At 44.4% G+C, this 27,744-nt stretch overlaps 1 protein-coding gene across 1 annotated transcript; it reads right to left on the bottom strand.

The window, feature by feature from the left end:
* Positions 1–76: 76 nt before the first annotated feature.
* On the bottom strand, positions 77–27,744 carry MAB21L4 (mab-21 like 4). The gene is made up of 5 exons (XM_043992523.1): positions 27,243–27,744; positions 9,419–9,644; positions 4,833–4,986; positions 2,181–2,534; positions 77–267 (listed from the first exon to the last, which is right to left on the bottom strand). Exons 1-5 carry the CDS (start codon positions 27,742–27,744, stop codon positions 175–177), a joined length of 1,329 nt encoding a protein of 442 aa, XP_043848458.1. The 3' UTR covers positions 77–174.

Raw genomic sequence — 27,744 nt, 5'->3', positions numbered from 1 at the left:
TAAAACTGAAGCCATTCCCTTCCCATATTGTCCCATAGTGCTCTGAGGCATTGTCTGAAGGCAAGGAGAAGGAAGGGAGAGCACTCAGTGGAGGGAGGTCCACAAAGAGGCCTAGTGACCCCATGAGAAAATCCCCAAAAGTCTATAAGCTCAGGGATCAAAAAGCAGAGCTGCTCAGCTTGCTGAATTCTCTAATTTCTTGGTCTTCAAGAAGATGTTTTGCATTGCTGAAATCCGATCTTTATCTTGAATGTTGTAGACCTGGAACTAGAGAGGAGAGGAGGGTGAGAAAGAGGAGAAACAAAGTGTCTTTGCGTGCCTGCACTTCCACTCATCCAGAACTCATGAGTTTTTCATCTAAGTCAGGGGAATGCACACTGTCCTTTCAGATTCCAGCTTCTGTTAGTCTGGGTGGCCATGCTCTGGAACTTGGTTACACTTCACCAAATTATAGGAGTAGAAAAACAAGCCCCAGGCCCCCAGGCTCAGCAATAATTCCTAATCCTCCCATGCTGCCATCCTCCAGGACCTGAAGACTGCCTAATTTTGTCAGTGGGGTGCTCCCTCCAAGAAGGCAGATCACAAGACATCTCTGACTCGAGAATTGCTGGGTTCAGAAATTTCATCACCCCCAAACCAGTCTGGTGAAGAACCCCATTAAACCCAGGTCCTGAATCTATGCACACAGGCTCCTCCAGTTCAGTCAGACCTGCCAGAGCTTCCGCTCAGCTGGTGCAGCCTGTGAAAGCCCAAGGTCATGATCAGAACACAATGAGACACCTGAGGAGGATTTCCTTCAATTCAGTTCAATTAGTGTATATCTATTAGGTGCCAGGCACTATGCTAGATTCTGGGTCATAAAGACAAAAACAAAACAAACAACAAAAATGAAATCAAAATCCCCATTGTCCTTGAAAGGGCCAGGGAGGGCTACGCAACATGGACATAGAGAGTTGGGCCTGGAGGTTGGTCAGCAGTAGCAAAGAACTTGTAACAAAAGGAGTGCCTATACATTGGCAAACGGCTGAACAAATTATGGGAAGGGGAATAAGCATGCATGGAGCAACTACCATGTGCCAGACATTGTATTCAGCACTATCTCACTTGGTTCTCATAACAACTCTGTGTGGTGAATACTATCATTTCCATTTTACAGTTGAGTAAACTGAGGGAAACAGAGGATAAATGACTTGCCCAGGGTCACACAGCTAGTCTCTAAGGTTAGATTTTAATTTATGTCTTTCTAACTCCACTCTGTGCACTGTGGCACCCTCTAGTGCCTCTGTCATGGGATATGAATGTGATAGAATATCATCATGCCATCATATGAAGAGTCAAAAAAGAACAATTTCAGAGAATCCTGGGAAAACTTGTATGAACTGAACCAGAGGGAATTGAGGAAAACCAGGAGGATAATTTAAACAATAGAAATAACATGATAAAGAAAAATAGCTTTGCAAGACTGAGAAAATGCAATGACCAGTCATGACTCCAGAGGACCAATGATGCAGCATCCTGTCCATCTCTGGACAGAAAGGTGATGGACTCAAGGTACAAGAGGACACAATTTTTAGAAATGGATTTATTTTGCATGACCAGGAAAGTTAAAAGCAGCTAGGTGACATGGAGGTAGAGTTCAGGAAGACCTTAAAGTGCTATATAAATGTGAGGCTGGCTACAATCATTATTCTTTACTTCAATGGTAACAATGGTAAAGCCAAAAGGAAAAGAAAATGTGAGGGCTATTGAAACTATTTTATTCACTGCACAGAAGGGAACAGAAAAAAGTTCAGGAGGCACATTCAAGCAGGGCTGCTTTGAAAGTTGTGTGTTGAACTGGAAAAAGAGGAGTCCCTCTGGAATAGAGATTCAGGGCTTCATAGGCAATCTGCTTTTTCTGTTCTGCTTTGTATATGAAAATGCTAAGTTTTATGTTCGTTAAGTTCTGAGCTTTTGTTTTTTAAATTAAGGTAATGTTGAAAAATATTTGGGGGAATGAACATTTCAGAGCATTTTTAATTACTCAACACCAGTGTCACAGATCTTTTAATAGAGACCTATCTTGTGTCCCACTCAATGGACAATGTGCTAGGGCATGGAGCTAGAAACCAGGAATATAAAGGAAGTCAAGGCCAGGCTCCCTGCCCTCCATATTGGTGGGTATGGTGGGTGGTCCCTACCTTATCCAGGAGGACATCAAAATAGGCAGTATCCCAGTAGCTTTGGTTGTTGGCGGGCAGCTGCAGGAATGCCTTGATGCCATTGTCTATCCTTGGGTGGCTGGGGAACAGATGAGTCACATGGATCTTAAGGAACTGTTCTGGCTGGATGGCAAATTTTTCAACTTGTTGGTACACAGAGTTCAGGTCAAGACCTTGACCTTGGAGGAGGTTGTACTGGGGGAAGAGGAAGTGGGGAAGATTTTTGGTGGCCAGGCAGCAGAGCAGGATCACCAGGAGTCGGTACACAGAACCCTCTAGGTCCCTCCAGTCCTCTGTGGAAGGGAAGAGTTCAGTGGCCCATAGTAGCACCATCTGTGGGAAACAAAGCATCCATTCAGGGCCCAAAGCCAAGGGGCAGGAGATGAGAGAGAAAGGAGGCTGCAGGAGATCTCTCAAAACCAAACCTGAATCGAGGACCCCCAGAGCTATCCTGTGGCATGGACTTACTGCTCAGTTAAACAAGAGATGAGAGGAAGGGAGGGACCACTGGACTTTTGGGCTAGGTTACAGGTGTGAGATTTTTGTAGTGGAGTGTAACACTGTGATAATTCCTCCTTTAGCCTCCATAACTTCTCTGGAAACCAGCCCCTTCTCTCCATACATAGCCACCTAGTTCAAACTCTCATCCCTTCTCATCTAGATTACTGCAATATCCTCCTAATTCACTTTCCTCCTCCTCCTCCTCCTCCTCCTCCTCCTCCTCCTCCTCCTCCCCCCACTCCCTCCAATGCATCCTCTCTGTAGCTGCTAAAGTGATTTTCCTAAAGCTCAGCTCTGGTCACGTCACTCTCTTACTCAATAAGGTCCAATGGTTCCTAGTGGGTTACTAGGAATGATTCCCATCATCATCATCATTCCAATAAACTCCTACTGCTCCTAGGATTAAATAGAAATAAGCTCCATTTGGCTTCCGAAGACCTTCACAAACTGGTCACCTCCCATCTTTCTAACCTCATACTTTACTTCCCTCCATATATGCTATGATCCAGCCTCTCTCTCTCCCTCTCCCTCCCTGCCTCTCCTTTTCTCTCTCTTCTCTCTCTCCCTCTCTTTCCCTCCCAGCCTCTCTCTCCCCCGCTCTCTGTCTCTCTCTCCCCCTCTCCCTGCCTCTCTCTTCTCTCTTTTTCTCTCTATTCTCTCTCTCTCCCTTCTCTTTCTCTTTTTTCTCTTCCTCTCTGCCTTGCTCTCTCCCGCCTCTCTCCCCTCACTCTCTCTGTCTCTCTCTCTCCCCCTCTCCCTCCCTGCCCTCTCTTCTCTCTTTTTTCTCTCTTCTCTCGCTTTCTCTCCCTTCTCTCTCCTCTCTCTCCCTTTTCTCTCTCCCTCCCTGTCTCTCTCTCCCCCCACTCTCTCCCCCTGTCTCTCCCCTCCTCTCCCCCCACCCCCCACACAGTTTCCCACCCCTGAGCCCTTGCTCTGACTGTCTCTCATGCTTGGAAAGCTCTCTCTCCTCATCTCTACTTCTTAGCATTCCTGGATTCCTTCAAGACTCAGCTCCAATGCCACCTTCTGCCAAAGACTTTTCCAAATGCCTACTTGGCTTTTAAAGACCTTTATAACCCTGTCTTCCAGGGTTCTTTACAGATTCATCATACATTATTCCCCTTCATGAACACACCAGCATCACCAGACTGGCTGCAACTTCACACCCATCACTCCATCTCCCATCTCTACCTTTGCCCTGATCATGCATGGGTTGTGCTCACTCAGAGAGTCAACAAGCACTTATTCAGTGTTTACTATGTACAGGAATACGAAGAAAGGCCAAAATTAGTCCCTGCCCTCAAGGATCTTACAGTGTAATGGAGAGGCAACATGCCAACAACTAGATACATACAAGACATATTCAGTGAAATGGGGGTGATCTCAGAGGAATGGCTTCAGCAGCTGGGGGTGGTTGGATGGGGAAAGATCTGCAGAAGGCTGGACTGGAGCCTTCCTAAAAGAAGCCAGGAAAAGCCCCTCAGGGAAACCCTCTCACTTTGAGCCCCTTCCTCAATCATATCATATCATTTGTTTATTTTGTAATTGTTCTTTCTGTATTATATTGACTTGCACATTGTGCCCCCAAAAGAAAGGAAGCTCTTTAAAAGCATGAACTGCCATACTTCTTTGTCTTCTAGTGCCTGGTACACAGTGTGCACTTAATAAATGGTTGTGGATTGATTATAGATCAATTGGTTTTCCTATCATTATGAGCCAGAGAGTTCTTTATCACGCTAGCCTTGGGTCTCTGCTCTTGCTCTTAGCCATATTGTTCATAGGTCTAGATTTGACAGGGCCTCAGGGAAAGGGAACAGGGAAGCAAGCACACAGTTCATGCCTCAAGAGTACATGATACTTGACACTTACTAGCTGTGTGACCCTGGGCAAGTCACTTAACCGCCATTGCCTTAAAAAACAAAAAAAGAACCCCTGGGGGCACCTAGGTGGTACAGTGGATAAAGCACTGGCCCTGGATTCAGGAGGACCTGAGTTCAAATCCAGCCTCAGACACTTGATACTTACTAGCTGTGTGACCCTGGGCAAGTCACTTAGCCCTCATTGCCCTGCAAAAATTAAATTAAATTAAATTAAAATTAAAAAGAGTATGTGATAACCCCAAGCACTGACCTTCAGCTGGTCAAAGGTAAGGCCGGCCTTCTTGCCCCCCTCTCTCCAGTTCTCATTGTTGACCCTATCCAAGATGGAGAGACTGTCTAAACGGTAGCCTTGGAGGGAACCCACGATGCCGAGGAGTTTGGTAATGAGGTTGTCGGTGGAGATCCTGAAGACAAAGCAATATGGAAATAAACAAATAAGCAAAATTCAAAATGTTCCTATAGCTGGCAATCTTAGGAAACATCCAAGAAAAGGTCCCTTAAAATTCTATTTTATTTCCACCAGTATTGTAAAGAAGCTGTATATGTATGTGAGGGCTCAACCAGTTCACACAGAGAAATCGAACAGAAGAGACTGGCCACACTGGAGGGAAGTAGTCATATTAGGTCAAACACTTGCCCTTTGTAGGCATGTCTGACCAGGCTGTGGTGCCAGAGGTAAAGTTTCCAAAATGATTTGATATGACTTTAGGGAAAAAAATACTACATTCCATTTTTTAAATATGGGCAGAGACAACATGCATGGAAGAAGCCTTCGGAGGAAATATTTTTGGAAGCTGGCAAAGAAAAGATGGGTGCTTTTTGTTAACTCATCAGCAGAGGCAGCAAGAGGACCAGATTCACGAACATGGGAAGATTTGGGTCAAGAATTACCTCTGATTTTTATTGACCTCACAACCCTGGGAAAGTCACCTAATGTCTCAATGCCCTAGCCAACTCCCTGAGACTGTAAGCTACAGTCAAGTTGAGGATTTGAATCAAGGAGAAAATTTCCAGATGAAGAGTTCCCAGTGACTATAGAGTCACAGCTCTGGACAAGAAGCCATGAAATTGGTAGACAGCCCCCCAGATACATTTTTACCCAATGATCTGTTGACAATTAACAAGGTACAGAATGAGGTACAATGATAAGGACTCATAGACCCATAAATCTAGCCTTAACGTGTTATAAGGGCTAAAATTCTATCTATACTGTCTAAAATATCTAATGAGTGGTCGCCAATAAATTATAAGCTTTAGGAAGAGTTAGACTTTTAAGCATTTATTAAGGAGAACAAGAATTTGGTAAAGAGAGAGAGAAAGGCCTAGATTCATCTATCTTTTAGAGGAAGAGCACATTTCTAGCTCCCTTCTCCACCAGAGTCCTCAGTCAGAGCGCCAGCCTCCCCCTTCTTCCTCCCACCCGCCAACATCACTTCCTGACGCCAAAGAAAAGCTGCATGGTCCTGCCCTCAGAGGCCCTCTCCTCATGTTGGAGCTTTCCTACCGTAAATCTCCAGCAGGTGGCGCCATTCCAAACATTACACCGTCTTATAAGCTATAGTCCGGCATGTCCAACTGCATCTCAGATATTAAAGGGGATGTCTCCGAGGCATCTGTTTGTTGATTGACTGACTGAAGCTCAATATGTCCTAAACAGAACTTTCCCCCAAAGATCTTCCCTTAAAAACCCTTCCCTCTTCCAAACTTCCCTATCACTATAGGGGGCTCTGCCATCCTCCTAGCCTCCCAGACTTGAAATCTCAGTGTCATTCTTGACCACCCACTTGCATTCACCCCACACAACCAACCAATCACCAATTCTTCACATTCTCTCCGTTTGAAATGCCACCACCCAGCTCAGGTCCCCAGCACCTCTCATCTAGGCCACTGCAACAGTCTCTTAAGTGGCCTGCCGGCTTCACATCTCTCCTCACTCTCAACCTTTCTCCTCTTTGACAGCTACCAAAGAGATTTTCCTAAATCCCAGATCTGTCCATGTCCACTTCTCTCCCTACACAGCAAGTGTCAATGGTTCCTTCTTCCCTCTAGGATCATATATTTACTCTTCTCTTTTGCATATAAAGCTCTTCACAGCCTGGCCCCAAGTTTTTCTTTGTATGCTCCATACTTAGCCCAGTCCATGCAATATATACATGTGTTGATTGAATGATAAACTATAAACTCCTCTGCTCAGCTTTTAAAACCTGGTCTCATAGCCTGGCCCAACCTATCATTCCAAAGTCATCATCCATTCCTCTTCCTCCTGCACTCTGAGATCCAGCTATGTGGACCCACTCTCTTCCCCTCATACCTGGTACTCCATCTTGGGTTTCCTTTGCCACCCCATCCCCCATGCCTGAAATGCACTCCCTTCTCACTTCTGCCCCAGAAAGCCATTTCCTTCTTCAAGATGCACATTCTACATGACGCTTTTCCTGATCGATCCCCAGCTCCTGATGTCCTCTCAAACTTGTTCAGTCATTTCAGTTGTGTCTTCATCATGCCACTTGGGATTTTCTTGGCAAAGCAGTTTGCCATTTCCTTTTCCAGATCATTTTACAGATGAGGAAACTGAAGCAAACAGGGTGAAGTGACTTGTCTAGAGTCACACAGCTAGTAACTGTTTGAAGCCAGATTGGAACGCACGAAGAGGAGTCTTCCTGATTCCAAGCCCTGTGTTCTATCCACTGTACCACCTAGCTGCCCATCTGTCAACCCACCTTGTTTTTACTCATTTTGTGGATATCATATTTATTCATTTAATTTGCCCAAGGTCACCCAGCTAGTGGCAAAGCTGCAGTGTGAACTTGGGTTCTGTGACTCTGAGCTCATCCCTCTTTTTAGAGCACACACATATTATTTCCAGTTCCTTTAATGGGTCCTTGGATGGTGAGATTGAAATAATCTTCCAAGTCACTATCATTAAATCACTGTCATTAATGAGAAAAGCTCTACTTGAACACTGTCATTTCATGAATGGCCACCCTTGTATCTCTCAGATCTCATAGACTCATACTTGGAAGTGACCTTTGAGGTCATCTAATCCCACATCCTCCTTATGTCTACCTTTTGGGACAGGACAAGTGGGTCTGCTCAGTCTCTGCCTTCAGTCACTGCTTGCAGTTTCCTGCCTCTCCTTAACCATCCAGAAGTGTTACTCATCAATGACCATGGATCCTATTCCTGGGAAGAACACCCACTGGGAGCCAGCTAACAGAGGAAATTCTTGGCCACACTGTCCCCTGGCGCAGGGTGAGAGCTCAGAGCTTACAGGCATGAGCAGACCTAAAAAGGCCCAAGAGTGAGAAAGAGGAAGGCAGAACAGATATTTCTGACTTCCAGGAAAAAAAACAACTATTAGGGCCTGAAGTTACCTTACCAAACTCTGGTTACCCCCCTCCCCACCAAGGCAGCTCATTCCACCTTGGAGCACCACTAATGCCCAGGAAGATTTTTCTTGACATTTGGCCAAATATGCATCTTTTCCATGACCACCCAGAACCATCCAGGTTCTGCCAAGCAGAAAAGGTCTCATCTCTCTTAGCCATGGCAGCCAGTCCTTCAAATATGTTAAGACCCCTATCACACCTCTCTACTCCCACCACTTGAGTCCAGTTGCTCCAATGTCCCTTCACATGGCAGGTCATTAAAATATTTCATATGTTGGCTGCTCTTCTCTTGCTAGTTTACATATTATCAATGCCCTCCTGACACTGACTCAGGCAATCACTCAATGAATCAGTAGATAGTCTTCAAACAATGTTTATGTGCCCAGCGAGCACTGTGCCAAGAACTGGACAACATCCTCCAGGTGGGCTCTGACAAGGGCAGAAGAGGACTATGGGACTGTCACTTCCTCAATATTGGAATCCATATTTCCCTTCATGTAGCTTTCCCTGGGATTTTAGGGTGAAAACTAAAGCCGGGTGAATGAAGACTTTTGTATTCATCTGCGTCTTTCCCTTAGCAGAAGACCTTGAATCCCAACTGAAGTTTGCCCATGGTTTAACTTTGTGACCTCAGACGAGATAGATAATGCCCCCTTATCTAGGCTTTCCCATCTGGTGAGGAGACTAATGGAGATCTACCTCTTGGGGTGTGGCCAGTTTAATGAATATTTTGAAGTGCTCTGAGAACCTCAAATGAAAGGAGTCACATGAATGCAAATGATAATTATGTTAATATCCTGGGATGAGACCTGCTCACTGCGATCCCTTTAGAAGTCCAGCCCCAGGAGCCCTAGGTGTATCCCACTGAGGAAGCTGCACAGTGGAGGAGACTCACACACATACATGTCCTGCTGGTTAGTGTGGTCTTACTCCACCCCTCAAATAGCTTTGTAAGGAGCTAGCACCAGGACAACTCCACCCTCTGACCACAGGGCTTGAGTTCTAACTCCAATCTTTTGGTGAAGGAACCTCATGTTGGACAGAGCCTAAATGATCATTAGCATCCATAAGATGGCTGCCTCTATTGGGGAAAATAAAAGTAGACAACATTTATAGAGAGATTTAAAGTTGCAAAGAACTTTACATTTATTATCTCACGTGATGTGCACAACTCTGGGAGGTAAGTGCTATTATTACCCTTATTTTACAGGTGAGGAAACAGAGGCAGATAGAAGTGAAGTGACTTGCCCAGTTTCACACAGTTAGCAACTGAGGCCAGATTAGAACTCAAGTCTTTTTGGCCCCAAGAACAGCACTCTATCCACTGCACCACCTGGCTACCTCAAGCTAATGAGAGGCGGCTCCCCTGCTGCCTTCTTCTAGGATATCTCTGTGCACTGGGAGATAGGGGAGGAGAGGGATAGAAAGATAGCAGAACTGCATTTACCGCCAGTGATGGGAACTTGAGGGTATAAGATCAGCTCCTTGGCGCTGAACTTTCTCCAAGCTGCCATCCGGGAACCCTTGGGCCAGGGGCTTCCTTTGAATGTGAAGAATCTTGTGGTTCTTCTTCACCACAGGAATGATGTTGAAACGAATCATTCTCCAGCCACTGGACACCAGCAGGGACATGTGGAGATCTTCTTCCTTTAAATTCCCTGCATTCAGGGAACCTAAAACAAGGGCCAGCACCAGAACTGAATAGCATGTCTCCCTAAGCAGAAATACTTCTCTTTGGTACATACACACAGAGAGAGAAAAACACGTGGGTGCACCCATTTCACAGATACCCTTTGTATACCATCATCACTTCTATGCATTCTCTTCTACCCCAAAGACTTACCTTCCTTAAAACAAAGAAAAATAGTCCACAAAAACACAAGCAAAAATAGCTTATAGAGGGATTGCCTGACAATGTATGCAGGGTTCTATACCAGTAGATCTTCACCTTTTTTCTGAAAAGAGGCAACCCTGTTTTACTTTCTCTTCTCTGGGACCAGAAATTGTCTATTTGTTGCAATACTCAGAATTTGGCTTCCTTTTTTCTCCCTCTAGAACTTTCTTTTCTTTTTTCTTTCTTTCCTCCTTCCTTACTTTCTCCTCCCTCTCTCTCTCTTTCTTCTCTCCCTCTCCCTTCCCTTCTTCCTTTGTTTCTTCTCTCTTTCTTCCTTTCTCTTTTTCTTCCTTTCTTTCTCTCCATCTTCCTTTCTCTCTTTTTCTTTCTCTTTTTTCTTTCTTTCCTACCTTGTCCAGTTTCACATTCATCCACCTCTTAGGCTCAATCCTCTTCCAATCTACACTAGTCATTCCCCTATATTTTCTTCACAGGAAAGTTCATTTCTCTTTTTTAAAAATAGATTTTATTTATATATTTTGTTTTGAAGTTGTCTACATTTCCCCCATGCTCCATTTCCTCCTTCACAGAAACCTATCTCTTATAACAAAGTTTTGTTGTTTTTATTTTTTTTAAGAGTAGGAGGGGGAACGTGAGCAAAACCAACGAACACATTAAAAAAAAAAAGATCAGGTATGGACCTGAACCTCTGCAAAGAAGCCAGGGGAAGGCACTGCTCAACTCTCTCCAACTTGGTCTTGATGATTTCATAACATTGAGTTTCAATTGTTTTGTGGTTGTTCTTTCCATCTCCAGTGTTTTAGCCATTGTGCATATCACTTTCCTGGCTCTTCTTCCTGTACTTTTCCTCAACCTGTATAAGTCTTTCCATGAATCTCAGTATTCATCATGCTAGTCATTTCTTACAGCACAATAAAATTCATGAATCACAAATTTGATTAACCTCCTTTCACCTGAAATCCAATTCATGGATATCTATTTTGTTCCAGTTCTTTGCTACCACAAAAAAAATGCTGATATGAATATCTTAATGTACAATGAGCCTTCCCTGTAGTCTCTGAACTCCCTGGGATATATGCCTAGAAGTACAATCTCTGGGTCAAAGAGAATGGACATTTTATCTGCTTTATATGAAAAATTCAAGTTGCTTTCCTGAATGGTTGGACCAATTCACAGTTCCAGTAACAATGTATTACTGTTTCCCTCTTTCCACAACCTCTCCAACAGCAACTATGTTCATCTTTTGTCATCATTGCCAATATACTGAACATTAGGTGAAACCTTTGAGTTATTTTGACTTGCATTCCTTTATTATTAGTGATTTGGGTCATTCTTTCAGATGGCTGCCAATAGTTTGCAATTCTTTTTTTTAATAAAAGTATTTTATTATTTTCCAGTTACACGTAGAGATAATTTTCAACATTTGTTTTTATAAGATTTCAAATTTCAAATTTTTCTCCCTCCCTCCCCCTCCCCTAAACAGCAGGTAATCTGATATAGGATATATATATATGTGTGTGTGTGTGTGTGTGTGTGTGTGTGTGTGTGTGCGCACGCGCGTGTGTATGTATGTATATGTATATATGTATATATAAAATAACATTAAACATATTTCTGCATTAGTCATGTTATAAGAGAAGAATCAGAGCAAAAAGGAAAAACCTCAAAAAAGAAAAACAATAGCACCAAAAACAAAAGAAATAGTATGGTCCAATCAGTATCCCTATTCCACAGTTCTTTTTTTTCCCCTGGATTTGGAGAGCCCCTTCCATCATGAGTCCTTTGGAACTTTCTTGTACCATTAGATTGGTGAGAATAATCTAGTCTATCACAGTTGATCAACACATAATGTTGATGATAATGGTTTACAATTCTTTTGAGAACTGATAGTTCATCTCCGTTGGCCAATTATCTATTGAAGGGATAATTTATCTTTTCTTGATGAAGACAACCCTGAACTTATAGCAAGCAGTCTTTGCCTCTAACATGTTCTGGGTACCAACAATTCAGAGTGTCAGCATCATGATCCACAGCTCTGGTAATTATCCATCAGGCCAAACTGATTAGTCTAACCAGAACCATCATGGACTTCTCATGAGTTCAGTGTAGCCAAGATGTTGTTATTAGCAGAAGTAACAGTAGGAAGCTGTATGATCCTGTGTGGCTGTTACTCAGGAAACACCACCACTGTCTCAGAAGAATCACCAAGGAAGGTCACCCAAAGGGCAACAGAAAAGCTCATAGTGGCCATAAGTTAGTTATGGAATGTTACCAATGATAAAAGAATCAATAAATGAATGAATCAAGTGAAAAAATGAATGAATGAAAAAGTATTTATTAAGTGCTTACTATGTGCCAGTCATTATACTAAGTAGTGGGGATACAGATTTTTTTAAATAAACATCTATGCCCCCTTGGAACTTACATTCTAGTAGGAGAAGACAGGTAGTGGTAGCCAGAGAGGGATATTTTATTTTGACTTGAGTGCAATCAATCAATAAGAATTCATTGGGTATGGACTTAATGACTTAGTGTTGTGTACTGTACCAGGTGTTAGAGACACAAAGATCAAAATGAAACAGCTCTTGCCCTCGGGGAGCTTATATTCTGTGTGAGAAACAACATATAGGGAAGCATTTGTTCCACAAATGAATGGACAAAGAGGTAGATAAGTCATGGAAGGAGCATAAAGGATGACAGATTAACAGACTGAGGCCTCACTGATAGCCACAGATTATTGAAAGAACTTGAGGAAAGTTCCCAGATCACTGAGTAGATTTTTAATGGAGGAGTCATGGGAGGCAATGGACAATCATCACGAAGGATGAAAAGGTATAGATAGGATAAGATTTGTACCAATGGAGGGCAAACCCAAGTGGTGAAGATTTCCTTTATTAAGTACCTATGACGTTCCAGGACATATGCTGGGTTCTGGGAATCATGAAGCCATTACTGTATAAAAGTATGACCTGGATGGTAATTATTAACAGCCACAATGTCAGCCATGATGAAGATGGGTGTCAGTTTCTCCTTAGCCTCAAGCCAAAGCCAACTCATACAGTTTCCTTTGCACGACCTTTTTGCCTTGTTTTTCTCTGAAGTTGAAGCTTCCCAGAGTTCCTTTTTTAGGTGTTGTTTTTTCTGAACTCATTAGTTTACCTTTCTTGTCCTGTTAGTCATGGAATGTTCCCAAAGGAGCCTGGGTATCCTTCCTCCCAATTAATAAATGGATTTGTCTTTTGGTGGTGACTAAATGAAAACATTCTTCCTCAGTGTGTTGGCCTCAATCCCACCCCCACCCATTTCAGGGAGAGCCTTGCACATAGTAGGCACTTAAGAAAGGTTTGTTCAATTGAGTTGGATGCCTTCCAAAGTGAAGAAGCTAGGACCAAATACCAATAGATTGTGCTGCTTTAGGGTCGAGAAATTTCCCAGGGCAGGGACTGATTTTGTTCTATGTATCCTCAATGCCCAGTGAAAGGGCAACCCTACTTGTGCCTTGGTTCATCTGGGAAAGATCAATCAGTCAATCAACAAGTATTTATTAAACACCTACTATGTGCCAGCTACTAAGATAAGCATTTTTACAAATATTATCTCCTTTGCTCCTCACAATTATCCTGGGTGGCAGGTGGTATTATTAGCCTCCTTTTACTGGTGAGGAAAATGAGAAAGCTGAGTTTCAGTGACTTGCCCAGGGTGACACAGCTAGTACATACCACAAGCAGGACTTCTGGCTTTAGAGCCAGCTTCCTAGCCACCAGTCTACCACATTTATGCTTATGATTGATGCCCAGATAAACAGAAAATTAATAGGCTATTGTTCCGTGGAACTAATCTTGGCGGAGGATATAAGGTGCGTCATCTGCTAGACATTGGGGGAAATGTTTAGCAACATTCACAGAGACCAGTCTCCCAAATAATGCCTCTTTTGGTTTTTCCCAGCAATCAAATCTGCAAATGTATGCCTCTTAATAATAACTCAAACTTATATAGGCTTACAAAGGGTTTTGGCCACTTACAGTGATCTTATAAGGTATGTGCCATGTTCTTATCACCATTTGACAAAGGAGGAAACTGAGCCTGAGAGAGGCGATCTTCAGGATCACACAATTACTAAGCACTAGAGGTGGCCGGCAAAGCCACGGTTTCCCGTGTCCAGCACGCCACCTACTACACCATGTTGGTGCTTAATGCTAGCAGCAAGTTCTCCACGATCTGCTGCCATTCTACCTTGGAAGTCTGGCCTCACACCACGCCCTTCCATGTACTAGATACTCCAGCCAAAGTAAACTATATCCTCTCTTCTCTACACGCCCCAACACTTTCTAGCCTCCATTCCTTAACAACTCTTTTCCATTGCCCTGAAATGATGCCCTGACTCCACCTGTTGGATACTGATCCCTTCTTTAAAGCCTGATTTAGACATTTCTCAGACATTTCTTCTATTAAGAATTCCTCTGGGATTCCCCATCAGGGAACCCCCACTAGACACTCATCTCTTCACCAAAACTGTAACTAAGGCAGAGTGACTGGGAGCTGGGCCTCAGGAACCCACAATTTCAGGGCCAGAGGGAAGAGCATTCCAAGGCGCATTTTCTCCCCACTAGCTGCCAAATCCCTTCTTCCTACCTCCAGCCTCTGTCCTCAACAGTGACCAGCTCAACAGCAAAAAACCCCTCAAGGTGCCTTGCAGAATGATTCCCCCCAGCGGCCATGCTTCATTTGATACCTCTCCCTTTCCCTGTCTGGTTCCCTCTTTGCCTTAGGGGAACAAATATTCATAGTTCCAGTTTTAGTTAAACTTTCTGGATTTCTTTCAGCTGTGCACATCTAATGATGTACACAGCAGGCACTTAATGCTAGATTGTACTAGATAGCCTCTGATGGCCCTCCAGCCATCTAGAGTCTGTGGTCCTACATAAAACTGAGTTGGATCCATTTGCCATTTTGACCCACTTGCTCTCCTTGGTCTTACAGGTGTTGATGTTTTCCACTATCCACATTGACGGCTTTGTTGTGAGTGTCCTGAATGACATATTGCCCTGCTAATCACCATGTCTCTCAGAAATGCATTTCCTTGGGGGCAGTGAGGTGGTGTAGTGGATAAAGCACCGGCCCTGTATTCAGGGGGACCTGAGTTCAAATCCAGCCTCAGACACTTAACACTTACTAGCTGTGTGACCCTGGGCAAGTCACTTAACCCTCATTGCCTCACAAAAAGAAAAAAGAAAAGATAAAGAAAAAAGAAATACATTTCCTTCTACTTCCCTTGAGAGTTTAAAATAATTTTCAAAGTTTTATAGCAGGATAGTAGGCAAAATGAGCACTATGAAATAGAAAGGAGTGCCCAGGCCGCTACCAATGGGAGATGCCCCCCAGCTAGGCTCTTTAACAGCAGTCATGGGGTAGGGCACTATTTATACCAGGACTCTCACTTGGGTATTTGTTGGCTCCGGATAACGGGAGGGGAGCTGGGAAATCCAATCAGTACATACTGGGAGAGACAGTGGCCACACTCTCAGGGCATGACTGTCCCAATCTTGGTTCTAAATTAGATGTACTGAATCACTCAGAGCCTGAGGGTTCAGATAAGCAATTCCTTTAATAAAAATATATGCATTGGGGGCAGCTAGGTGGCACAGTGGATAAAGCACTAACCCTGGATTCAGGAGGACCTGAGTTCAAATCCAACCTCAGATACTTGACATTTACTAGCTGTGTGACACTGGGCAAATCACTTAACTCTAATTGCCGCTATACATATACATATATATATATGTGTGTGTGTATATATATATATGCATACATATATATATGTGTGTGTGTGTGTGTGTGTATATATATATATATATGCATCAACCCCCGAATCAAAGCAGTTCACAAGACATTAAAAGCAAATAAAGGGGGCAGCTAGATGGCGCAGTGGTTAAAGCACCGGCCCTGGATTCAGGAGTACCTGAGTTCAAATCCGGCCTCAGACACTTGACACTTACTAGCTGTGTGACCCTGGGCAAGTCACTTAACCCCAATTGCCTCACTAAAAAAAAAAAAAAAAAAAAAAAAAAGCAAATAAAGGGGGGCAGCTAGGTGGCGCAGTGGATAGAGCATCGGCCCTGGAGTCAGGAGTACCTGGGTTCAAATCCGACCTCAGACACTTAACACTTACTAGCTGTGTGACCCTGGGCAAGTTACTTAACCCCAATTGCCTCACTTAAAAAAAAAAAAAAGCAAATAAAGGGGCAGCTAGGTGACACAGTGTATAGAGTACCAGCCCTGGATTCAGGAGGACCTGAGTTCAAATCTGGTCTCAGATACTTGACACTTACTAGCTGTGTGACCCTGGGCAAGTCACTTAACCCCAATTGCCTCACCAAGAAAAAGCAAATAAAACCCCCAGCAGGAAGATGATGGCGAGAAAGTTCTCCAGAGTAGTGGGAGAACTGTTTATATCCTCCATGCCCAAAGGTCTCCTAGCTGGATCCCAAACCATTGCACCTACAGCAAAAACTCAAATGTGACAGGTTTGCTCCATAGAGTTTTGGGTTACAATAGCATAGCTTGGTGCTGTAGGAGTGTGGGGGCTGGCTCAAGCCTCCTCATTTCCAGCAACATCTTGCAGCAATGATACCGGCCCCTGCTCCTGTTGCATCATGGTGGTGTGTGGGAGGTGTTTAGAAGTACCTGTGCCAGGTCAGGTCTAATGTCCCAGGGTCCTCGTGCAACATGCACCCAAACTGGGCAGGTGACTGGTGACAAAAGCTAGAGCCATGTGGTAGAGTAGATTTACAAGCCTTTAAGTGTTCTCCAAATTTCAGCTACTATGACATTGCTCAGAGCCCACCTGTAGCTAGTTGCCTGCCTGAATTGCTCCAGCTGAGTCCCCTTCCTAGAGATGCCTGTTTGGGGGTGGGCACCTAGGACAGTTGCATCAGGGCTTAATGGAGTCCTGGAGCACATTGTATGGAGGGGCATAGGGGACACCTCTGCATCCACCCTAAGTCCTGCCTAACAGAGTCCAGGCTCAGCAGGAACACCCCCTGCCCCAGGCTGTACTTCAGCCCCTCCCATTCTTGGCTTTCCATTCCAGCTGCTTCCCAGAAACCTGAGGCCGGTTCCTGCCTCCTGACTAGGACCCAAGGGAGGGGACACCATTTTTTGAAGCAGTGCAGTGTCAGCAACCCTTCACAAACCCAGTATGACACCTTTTCCACTGATTACGCACCTTTGTTATTGGGAAACTGATAGTAGGCAGTGCCTGACCTAGGATAGAGGAGGAACTCCAGCTAGGGATAGACATTAGAAGGGTCTTGAGGTAGAGTCTCAGACCAGGTTTGGGTGCCCAGATGTGACCTACAGTGCTCTGGCTTCTAGACCAGCTTCAGGCAATGCGCAAGCAAGTGATGCCTTCAGATTGTAAGGAGTTCTGCAATCCTGGAGACAGGGGAGGAGGAGAAAGCAAATCGGTATGGAAGGTATTGCTTGAACCTGAGAGTTCAAAGCCTTGGGTTATGGTCTCAAGTCAGCTTCTCACTTGCTGCGTGAATGTGAGTGAATCACTTGCCTTCCTTTCCTTTCCCTTCCCTGGGCCCCAGAACCCTCATCTCCCAGGGTAACTAATAAGCACAAATACCAGACCCCAAATCATGTTTCACCTTCCCCTCCCATCTGGCCATTCAGCTGTCTACCCCATACATTTGGCATCTGCCCGTCTGTTCAACCTGCCACCATGCACATGTCTCCAAACCCCCATCCCCACCTTCACACACATTTTCCCCCTTTATATGAGCACAGTGAGTCAATTGTGCCATTACTTATGGAAAGAGCACCTCATATATATCAATTCACTATCCCTCTGTCTCATTAGAACCAAACTCCCTTTCCTGAACTAATATATTAGAAGGTAAGCCCCTTGAAGGCAGGAACTGTCTTGCTTACTTATTTTTGTATCTCCAGCAGTTAGCACAGTGTTTGCTTCATAGTAAGTCCTTAATAAATGCTTTCTCTTTCATTAAATGATCAGCAGGGGAGGCTAATGATGACCCCAAAAGATATGTAGGTGTTTTTAAAGCTATATTTCAGGAAAGAGGAGAACTAAAGATGGGACCAGGGCTGAGCTTGGGGTGAATGAAAACTGCTGCTCCATTATTTGCTTGTTTTCTTTGCCAAGAATGACCTTTTGTCCTAGAAATGATCAAATCGAAATAAGATAAGTAAAGAGGCATTTAGATGCCCTTGACACATTCAAGTCATTTGGTCCAGATGAATGAAGTCCTTAGTGACTGAAAAAAACTGGCTGCTGTGATCGCCAGGCCATCGACAGGGGCACTTGAAAGATCATGGGATGGGGAGCATAAGAGATTTCCCCAAAAGGAAGAGGGTGGAGTCTTAGACTACTGGACTTGACTTCTGAAAACATTCTAAAGCAAATCACTAAAGAGATGGTTTATGAACATCTAGAAAAGGAGATAGTGATTACAAAGAGGCAGCTGGTCTTCCTCTACTATGTCTAGGAACTGATGCAAAGTCCCAGTCCTCTGTTTGGCATTTAAAGTCTTTCCCAACCCAGCTCTGGCTCACCTGAATGAAGGCTGATTACATATTACTGCCCTTCACTCGCTCTACATTCCAGTTAAATTGATCTACCTGTTCCTCATACATGCCATCCCAACTCCCCACATCTGCAGAGCCTATACTGCATGCCTGGAATGAACTCCCTCTTCATCGCTTCTCCCCAGATTCCCTAGCTGCCTTCAGAGCCCACTGAGAGTACTGCCTCCCATGGGAGACTGTTCCTGACTTCCCAAGTTACTCATCTTTCCCCACCCCCCTCGGAAAAAAAAGAATAACTTGTATCTACTTGGTATTTACTTATATTGTTTCCCCTGATAGAATGTAAACTCCTTAAAGGTACGGTCTGTTTTGTTCTTGTCTTTGTATCTAACTACTAATCAGTCTACCATATGGATTCATGCCTTTGGTAGAGATGGCTTTATAGGAGAATTAATTTAAATTTTAAAAGAACTATTAGTACTTAAACTATATAAATTATTGTTTTTTTTTAATGAGGAAGGGGGCAGCTAGGTGGCACAGTGGATAGATCACCAGCCCTGGATTCAGGAGGTCCTGAGTTCAAATCCGGCCTCAGACACTTGACACTTACTAGCTGTGTGACCCTGGGCAAGTCACATAACTCTCATTGCCTCTCAAAAAAAAAAAAGAAAAGAAAAATGAGGAAGAAAAACTCTACCAAATGCATGTTTTTAAATAAATATAGTCCTGATACCAGAGCCAGGGAAGGCTAAGGCATGGACCAAGTACTATAGACCAACATCATTCATGAACACTGATTCAGAAATTTTAAATAAAACTTAGACAAAAAGACTGCAACAATATATCCCAAATATTATTCACTAGGGTCAGTGAGCTTTCACTTGGCCCCTGTTATAGACCAGGTATTGTGTTGTGTTTGGCTAAAAAGACAATATGAAATACTCTCTGTCTTCAAAAAGCTTTCATTCAATTAGGGGAGATATCTTCTTCTTCCTTTTTGTTTTTTGGCAGGGCAATGAGGGTTAAGTGATTTGCCCAGGGTCACATATCAAGTGTCTGAGGCCAGATTTCAACTCAGGTCCTCCTGAATCCAGGGCCAGTGCTTTATCCACTGTGCCACCCAGCTGCCCCCAGGGATATATCTTCTTGCTGGGAGCCAGCATGGTACCTGGCCCGTGGTGGGCACTTAATATTTGTTCCTTGATTCTCCCTCCTCAAGGTATTGGTATCCATTCCCAACAAATCATAAAACAGAGGCTGGATGGCCACCTGTTGGGTGTGGTGCAGAGGAAGATTTTTGCTCATGTAAAGTCATAAGCACCTACTATGCACCAAGCAATTGGACAAAAGGACCTTTCCTTCCCACTCTAAGGTTCTATGAGTCAGCAATATGACTGGGCTTCCCAAAAAGCCTTTAGAGAATGCTAGTGTCCACAGTAAGGAAGATAGCACTCTCCTCTGTTCTCAACTGGCCAGTCCTAGAGGACTGTGTCCTATTCTGGATGCTACATTTTAAAAGGGTGTGACTCTAGGGAATGAGGACCAGGATAGCAGGGAGGGCTGGGGGAGACCCTCAATGCTGTGTTTGTATGAAAACTGTCTGGAGGACCCTGGAAAAGAGGAGTCTTAGGAGAGGCCCGTTAGACCTACTTTCAAATGTCTGAAGGGTTCTCTTGTCAAAGAGAGATTAGATAGATTCTGTTCACTTCCAGGAAATAGGAACTAGAGTCAATGGGTAGAAATATGGATTTGGGCTCAATACCAGGGAGATCGTTCTAACAATTACAACTTGAATAGACTGTTTCTGAGAAGGTGAGCTTCCCATGACTGGAAATAGTCCCAAAGAGTCCGAGTAAATATGGGGTGAGAAGCTAGGCTAGAAGACTGCTAAGGTCCCATGAAATGGGGAGGTGGAAAGGGCAAAATGAAATTCCCTGGCTCCACATGGTTGGCTCCCGTAATTACCACATTTCAGCCCCAAGGACACACCCCCTGTCCTCAGGCTGATCCACCCGCCCAATGTCTGGAAGCACCTCAGGTATTTCACGTGTGTCCGCTTCTGACATATAGAGAGTTGGAGATGTTTCTGATATGGACAGAAGGTGGAGCAGAGTGAAGGTGGGTGTGTCCTGGATAGCAAAAAGCCAAGTAGGGGAATAAATAGTTGGCTACTTTTAAGGGAAACTGAGAAGAGACTTTGCTGGTCACGGCAAGCTCTGCACGGTGCCTGGAATGCTCTCACTCTTCTCTGATGCCTCTTTGAATCCCCAGCTCCCTTCAGAGCCCAGACCAGATGCCACCTCTTACAGGAAGCTTCTCTTGATTCTATTCAGCGTTAGTGTTCTTTCTCTCCCCTCCGGTTATCATATATGGGTTTGCCTGAGCATCTGCAGATAAGTGATGGTAGGGAGATGTCGTGTACCTAGTCAGCATTTAATAAGGGTTTGCTGAATGAATTAACTAACATGTTTATCATATTTCATCTGGGGTGATCCTTGAGGGCAAAGACCCAATTTTGTTTTCTCTTTGTATTGGCGGCTAGCATCTATCACATAGTAGTTGTTTGATAAATGCTTATTGGTTTAGATGGCAAATTCCAAATAGAGGAAAATGTGCAGAAGACAGACATTTTGGCCATTTTGAAATCTATTTCCTTGCTATCAGAGAGGAAGAAGCTCTTCCATGTTGGGGTCATCATTCCCATGAGCCTTTGAATGGCCTAGGAATAGAATGAGGAGGAACATCTCACAATGAGGAGGAAAATCAGAATTTGGAAGAAAGTTTAAAAAAGTCTTTGTTGCCTCCATTTCCAGATTTTAGATGGTGCTGTGGAAAGCTCCTGATGCTGCCAAGATTCTCAGCTCCAGAGAACCAACATTTAGAGGTACTTTAATTGCACATCATTTTTTTTTGTCTAACAAAATGAAAATATCTTTAAAACATCCTGGTCACAAGGGCACAAAAGGGCCACAGATTGGAACTGGAAGGAAACTCATCCACCGGCTTTTTCATTCACTCATGAGAAGCCTAGTTTGGAGACAAGGAGACCGAAGTCTGAAGCGAGCCCACGGTCCTGGGCAGCAAACATCACACGTGACATTCAAACACAGCTCCTTGCACTCTAGAGTCCCCTCACCTTCTAGGAGGCAGCAAAGCTGCCCAGGCTTCTTTCTTCCCACCAAGCTGACCCCACTGCTCTGACCAGGGAGCATATGCTCATCTCTTCTGCTTCTACAACAGAAAGTGGCAGCAGTGGATAGAATGCCAGGCCTGGAGTCAGGAAGACTAATCTTCTGAGTTCAAATCTAGCCTTAGACAGTAGCTGTATGACTCTGTGCAGTCACCTAGCCCTGTTTGCCTCAGTTTCCTCACCTGCAAAATGAGTTGGAGAAGGAAATGGCAAACCTTTCCAGAATCTTTGCCAAGAAAACCCCAAATGGGGTCATGAAGAGTCAGACATGACTGATGCAATCCAACAACAACAACAACAACAACAACAACAACAACAACAACAACAACAACAACAACGGTGTTCTAGGCTCTGTGCTAGGTCCCAGATATACAAAAATAATAATAACTGGCATTTCCAATCATACTGGAAGATTTACAAAGCACTTCCTAGACATAATCTCATATAAGCATCATAAGAACCCAATGAAAAAAGTGCTATTTTCATATCTCTACTCTACAGATGAACAAACTCATTGTCAGAGAGATTAAATGACCTTCCCATGGCCACATGGCTAGTAAACAGCAGAGGCAGAATTTGCAACCTGGTCTTCCTGACTCCAAGTTCAGCCCTAAGCACTCCAGCACAACCCTCATGAAAAGAAAATAGCCCCTGTACTCAAGGAGCTGACAGTCTAGAGGGTGCATTATGCCCAACAAAGTCCAGACTTCTTTGTCTTACATTCAAGACCCTCCATAACTTGGCCAACATAGGGCCAAAGCTCCACATATCTCCAGGACTGGGACTAGCTAGTAAGTTATAGAAGGGTTTGGGGCAGCTAGGTGGCACAGTGAGTAAAGTACCTGCCCTGGATTCAGGAGGACCTGAGTTCAAATCCAACCTCAGACACTTGACACTTACTAGCTGTGTGACCTTGAGGAAGTCACTTAACCCTCATTGCCCTGCAAAAAACAAACAAAAACAAGTTATAGAAGGGCTACTATCATCATCAACAGAGTAAGGACAATGAAGTTACAGATTAGAAGCGCATATGTTAGAGTTGGAAGGAACATTAGGAACAGCCTAACCAAACTTCTCCATTTTAAGGGAAGGAAACTGAGGCCCAGTGAGGTCAAGAGACTTGCCCTAGATCATATACCCGGTGAGTTGTAGAAATGCTGGGCAGATATCACCATCTTATCAAGTCATGATGGATAAAGCACTGGACTTGGAGCCAGGAAGTTCAAATCTTGCCTCAGACACTTAGTAATTACATTAGGTACATATCTAATGGGACCTTGGGCAAGTCACCTATCCTCTATTTGCCTCAATTTCCTGTGAAAGGGGGATAATTCTAGCACCTCCTTTACAGGGTTGTCATGAGAATCAAATGAGATAATATCTGTACAGTGCTTTGTAAACCTTAAAGCTTTATATCAATGTGAGCTATTATCTTATAAGGAGCAATATCACGGATTTGTTCATCTTTGATTGGGGGCTTGCTATCTTTGTAACATTAGTCATATCAATCAGGCAATTGGCAAGGATTTAAAGTACCTACTATAATAATAATAGCAACCAGCATGTATATTGCACTTTAAAGTTTGCAAAGAGCTTTCAAAAAATTATATCATTTGATCCTTGTGATCACCCTGGGAAGTATTAGTTATTATTATCCCCATTTTACAGTTGAGGAAACTAGGCTGAAAGGTTAAGTGCCTTGCCCAAGGTCTCACAGCTAGTGTCCAAGACAGGATTTGAACTCAATTCTTCCCACCTCCAGCTCTGTTCCATCCACTGCATCATGCTAGTTGCTAGACACACACACACACTGAACCTTCCCCTGTCTCACAGTCTACTTCAATTTCCAAGGTTTTGCCTTCTGTGCAATGAGGGTGTTGAAGCAGGTAGCCTCTAACACCATCTCTGAAATCTGGATTTGTGACTCTGACTCAAGTCCAAGCACCAGAGCCTTTCTCCTTTCCCAGAAGTTTTGGTCCAGTGAGGCAGGAAAGGGGCAGGCCTGGCTAGGTTCCCAGGCTTCTCTCAAGTACCACCTGCCTCTCACCCAAGGGCTGCGGGAGGAGGCGTCAGACTCGTTGTTCCGGTCCCAGGGAGGTGAGCAGGGGGCTGGACTGGAGCCCTGAGTGCTAGGCTGCCTTGCCTTTTAAGGAAGGCTTCAGAAAAATATGCTTGGCATCTCCCCCGCGTGCTTCATGTGGTCCTCCTCCTTACACCTGGGACAGGTGGCTTTGGACCAGACCTCCCTACATCTCCTTGTAGCCGATGCTTTTTTGATTATTTGTTTGATGGGGCAGGGTCTGGGGCAGGGCGGGGGGGGGGGTCTGAGACAAAGATGCTCTGCACTTTCTAGGCAAGAGGAGGGAACCTGAGAACTTTGGTTTTTAAGGAGGGCCATGTTCAGGGAGGGGGGAATGGAGAGAATGCTATCTTGGAGCTAAAATGGATGGGAGTGGGAATCTCACCCCATTGAGAGGCCAGGGACCTGGGTTCAAATGTCCACCTGGCTCCACTTGCTACCTGGGTGACTCTGAGCCAGTCACCTCTGTGTACCTTTGTTATCTCTTCAGTAAGATAGGGATAACATCCAGAGGAGCTTCTCCATTCTCTATCTTCAGAGCCTAAGCTAATGGAGGGTGTTCAAAAGTTGCTGTGGTCAAAGAATTGATCATCAGTAGCCAACACAGAGCCAAAGCTCCACATATCTCCAGGACTGGGACTAGCTAGTAAGTGATAGAAGGGCTACTATCTGCATCAACAGAGTAAGGACAATGAAGTTGAAGATTAGAAGCTCATAGATTAGAGTTGGAAGGAACATTAGGAACAGCCTAACCAAACTTCTTCATTTTAAGGTAAGGAAACTGAGGCCCAGTGAGGTCAAAGACTTGCCCTAGATCATACATCCAGGGAATTGTCTGGCCCATAGTAAGCAGCACTTAACAAATGATTGTTGACTGACCTCATGGTGGTTGTTGGGAGGCTCCGGGGAGATGATGTCTATAAACCTTAGAGGACAATATAAATGTTAGCTCTTATTATTTCTTCAAGCTCTGTCAACAGACCAGAGAACTGAGCCAGGCAGAAGATAAAGTCCTCCCTCACCTCCCCACCAAACACATCTTTCTCCTTGGCAACACACGGTAGCCAGCAGTACCACTAACTGGGGAAGTTTTCTCAGCAAATCAATGGAATGAGCTGGCCATCAAGGAAAGCAGTTCAGGACTTTGGTGATTCATAAAAATTCATGGTGATTTGTACATTAGCTTTTGGAGGACAAACACTGACAAATCAGCAGGATTATATTTACTGACTGTACATAGATTTGTGGTGTGGTTACTTATAGAAAAAAAAAAACAAAGAGAAAAGGAGAGAAGTAAATCCACTCAGAGATTGCTCTCTGAGGATGTGGTGAAGAGCTTGGCATCATCCCCAGCAAAGACCCACAAGCCGTCTAGGGATCACTGGTGATGGAGAGATTGGTTTTCCATCATTACCACAGGACTGAAGGTCTCCTGTTCACTCAGTGCCCTTTCCAAATGTGAAAGAGAAATCCAATTCCTCTTTCAAATCCTGTACTTCCCACCCCACCCCCTTTCCCCCTCTTTTCTTTTTTTTTTAATGGGGCGATGAGGGTTAAGTGACTTGCCCAAGGTCACACAGCTAGTAAGTGTCAAGTGTCTGAGGTCAGATTTGAACTCAGGTCCCCCTGAATCCAGGGCTTGTGCTCTATCCACTGTACCACCTAGCTGCCCCCCTCCCCCTTCTTTTCTAATCCTGATTGGCTAGGATAGTGTTTTCCCAGACTGTGTTCCTCTATTCCAAAGTTCTTAACCTGTTATTGTTCTCTTTGTCAGTCTGGTGAAACCAATGGACCCCTTCTCTGAATTATACTTTTCAAAGCACAAAATGAAACAGAGGACTGCAAAGGAAACCAATCATAGTGAAATAAATATCTAGAATAACTAAACAAGTTCCTAGAAAGGAAAGGGAAGGGAATAAGCATTTATATAGCACCTACTATGTGCTAGGCACTGTGCTAAGCACTTTACAAATATTATCTCATTTGGTCCTCATCACAACCCTGTGAGGTTGGTGCTATTATTATCCTCACTTTACAATTAAGGAAACTGAGGCAAATGGAGGTGAAATTACTTGTCTAAGGTCACACAGCTAGTAAGTCTCTAAGGCCAAATTTGAACTGAAGTCTTCCTGACTCCAGTCCCCCAGGTTAAGAATCCTCCTGGAGATGTTGTTAGTCCTTGACTTTTCTTACTGGTTTCGTGAACTATTTCAGAGAAGTGGAGACTACAGATGGGTGTCAGTTTTGTTTATATGTTTTCATGAAGGGCTCAACGGGGTTGGGCAGAAAAGGTGGAAGGTGTTAGGAAGAAATGACTGACAAAAGGAAAAAGCCATTAAAAAGCAGAAAATCTGTCTTAGTGACTTGAATGATGTGATCTCTCTTTCCTTCATGACCCCTCTTCTGCCCTTCTTTAAGATCCTACTCAAATCCCCGATTATCTCTTTTGATATATATGTGTCATTGTTTCCGGTGACACCTTTTTCCAGAGGTCAAAACCAAAGACACTGAAGCCTGCTAGGTTACTCTGTCACTCGGGAAGGTCTGTGATTTTGCCTGCCTGGGACTCCCTTCAACAGAAAAGATCAAAATCCCTGGTTCCTTGTTTGGAGGGAAGCTTGCCATACACATCCTCCCTAACAGATCTATCTAGGAGACTAGAATCAGATGAGATCTTGTCTATGAGGTTCTTTATAAAGATTAAAAACCATATTATTATTAATATACTTTATGATCATTTATCATCATCACTTGCCTTTGTGTCACCAGGGCACACTGCAAGTCACACAGTAGGATTTTTAAATGTCTGTCAATCATTATCACCATTATTATGGTTAGTCCCAAAGACCATGGTGTGAAGAAGCAAAATCCCCAAATGCTGGAGTTGGAAGGGACCTCAGAACCCATCTTGTCCAGCCTACACAACTCAGGGAGAATCCTCTCTCCATCATTCCCAACAATTGGTCAAATAGCCTTTTCAATACCTCCTGAGGAGAGGAGGCCCCCTCTCCTTTTGGGTTGCCCTCACTGTTAGAGGGTCTTTCACCTTGTCATCTGCCTCCCTTCCAGCATCGATGGCTTGGCACTCAGATTACATTGTGACATAGCCTAGTACCTGAAGCAAAAGTAAATGAACGAATGAATGGCTTGAAGGCGGGTTCGTTGTTTTGGCTATAGGTTGTCCATCAATGCCCTTCCCCAGGCTAGCTCCCTGCAAAAAGAATGCTGCTGGTAACAGTCTCACCCTGTGGGCTAACCTTCAGGTCTAGCCAGTCTGAGCCTCGAGAGCCCTGTGTTTGAGCAGATGCAGGTTCAGGGAACAGTCAAGTAGCAAAGGGCAATGGGAAGAATCCAGAAGGTAAGAGCCAGAGGGACTGGGTTCAGCTCACGGCTCTGACAGTAACCATGGGACCTGGGCAAGCTGCTTGACTTCTCTCTGGATCCATAAAAAGAGAGAAGGCTCGGACAAGCTATCCTCCAAAGCCCCTTCCAGATCTAGGGTTGGGGTCCTATGAAAATGCAGAAAAAACTCACCCCCACACACACAATCTCTCTCTCTCTCTCTCTCTCTCACACACACACACACACACTACCTGGCATGATGAGACAGTGGTGTTTGCAGTGGACGATGGCAGCAACAAGAAGGTCCTTCAGCCGTCCGAGGACTTTGCTGGGCAGGATGTAGCCTTGGCATTCGGTGCTCTCAGATGGGCTGAAGACGTCTTCAGTCGTCCATCTCTCTAAGCCAGCTGCATCCCGAGGCACCCCCAGAGTGTAGACAGCTGGGCTGGGAGAGTTTTCCTGGAGCCTTCTTCCCTCAGGGTGACCATCTGTTGCTTCTCGAACCAAAAGGGCATCGGAATCCACCCAGAAGGGCACCTCCATGGTCAGGTCATCCTCGGAGGTTCGCAGGGCAAAGTGAAAGGCCTCCAGGTCCCTGGAGTAATCCACCTGGAACCGGGAGTCCAGCTCCTGTACCCTCTCCAGGACAGTGAGCAGGACATTCTCAGCCCTCTGGTAGTCCTGGATCTTGGGGGTCTCCCGGGACCGAATGGCTTGGAGACAATGATGCCACAGGGAGATCTTCACCGCCAT

The sequence above is a fragment of the Dromiciops gliroides genome, chromosome 3, assembly GCF_019393635.1.
Source record: "Dromiciops gliroides isolate mDroGli1 chromosome 3, mDroGli1.pri, whole genome shotgun sequence".
Taxonomy (NCBI): domain Eukaryota; kingdom Metazoa; phylum Chordata; class Mammalia; order Microbiotheria; family Microbiotheriidae; genus Dromiciops; species Dromiciops gliroides.
Note: the sequence above shows the minus strand (reverse complement) of the source record. Positions and strands in the feature narration are given on the sequence as shown.

Bases quoted from the DNA above. Each gene is read 5' to 3' on its own strand.
- MAB21L4 (XM_043992523.1), bottom strand. From the start codon at position 27,744: ATGGCGGTGAAGATCTCCCTGTGGCATCATTGTCTCCAAGCCATTCGG. The intron at 4,987-9,418 runs GTAAATGCAGTT...CTTTGTCTTCAG, and splicing joins TCAAGTTCCCATCACTGGCG to GATCTCCACCGACAACCTCA. The intron at 268-2,180 runs GTAGGGACCACC...TCTCCTCTCTAG, and splicing joins TTGATGTCCTCCTGGATAAG to TTCCAGGTCTACAACATTCA.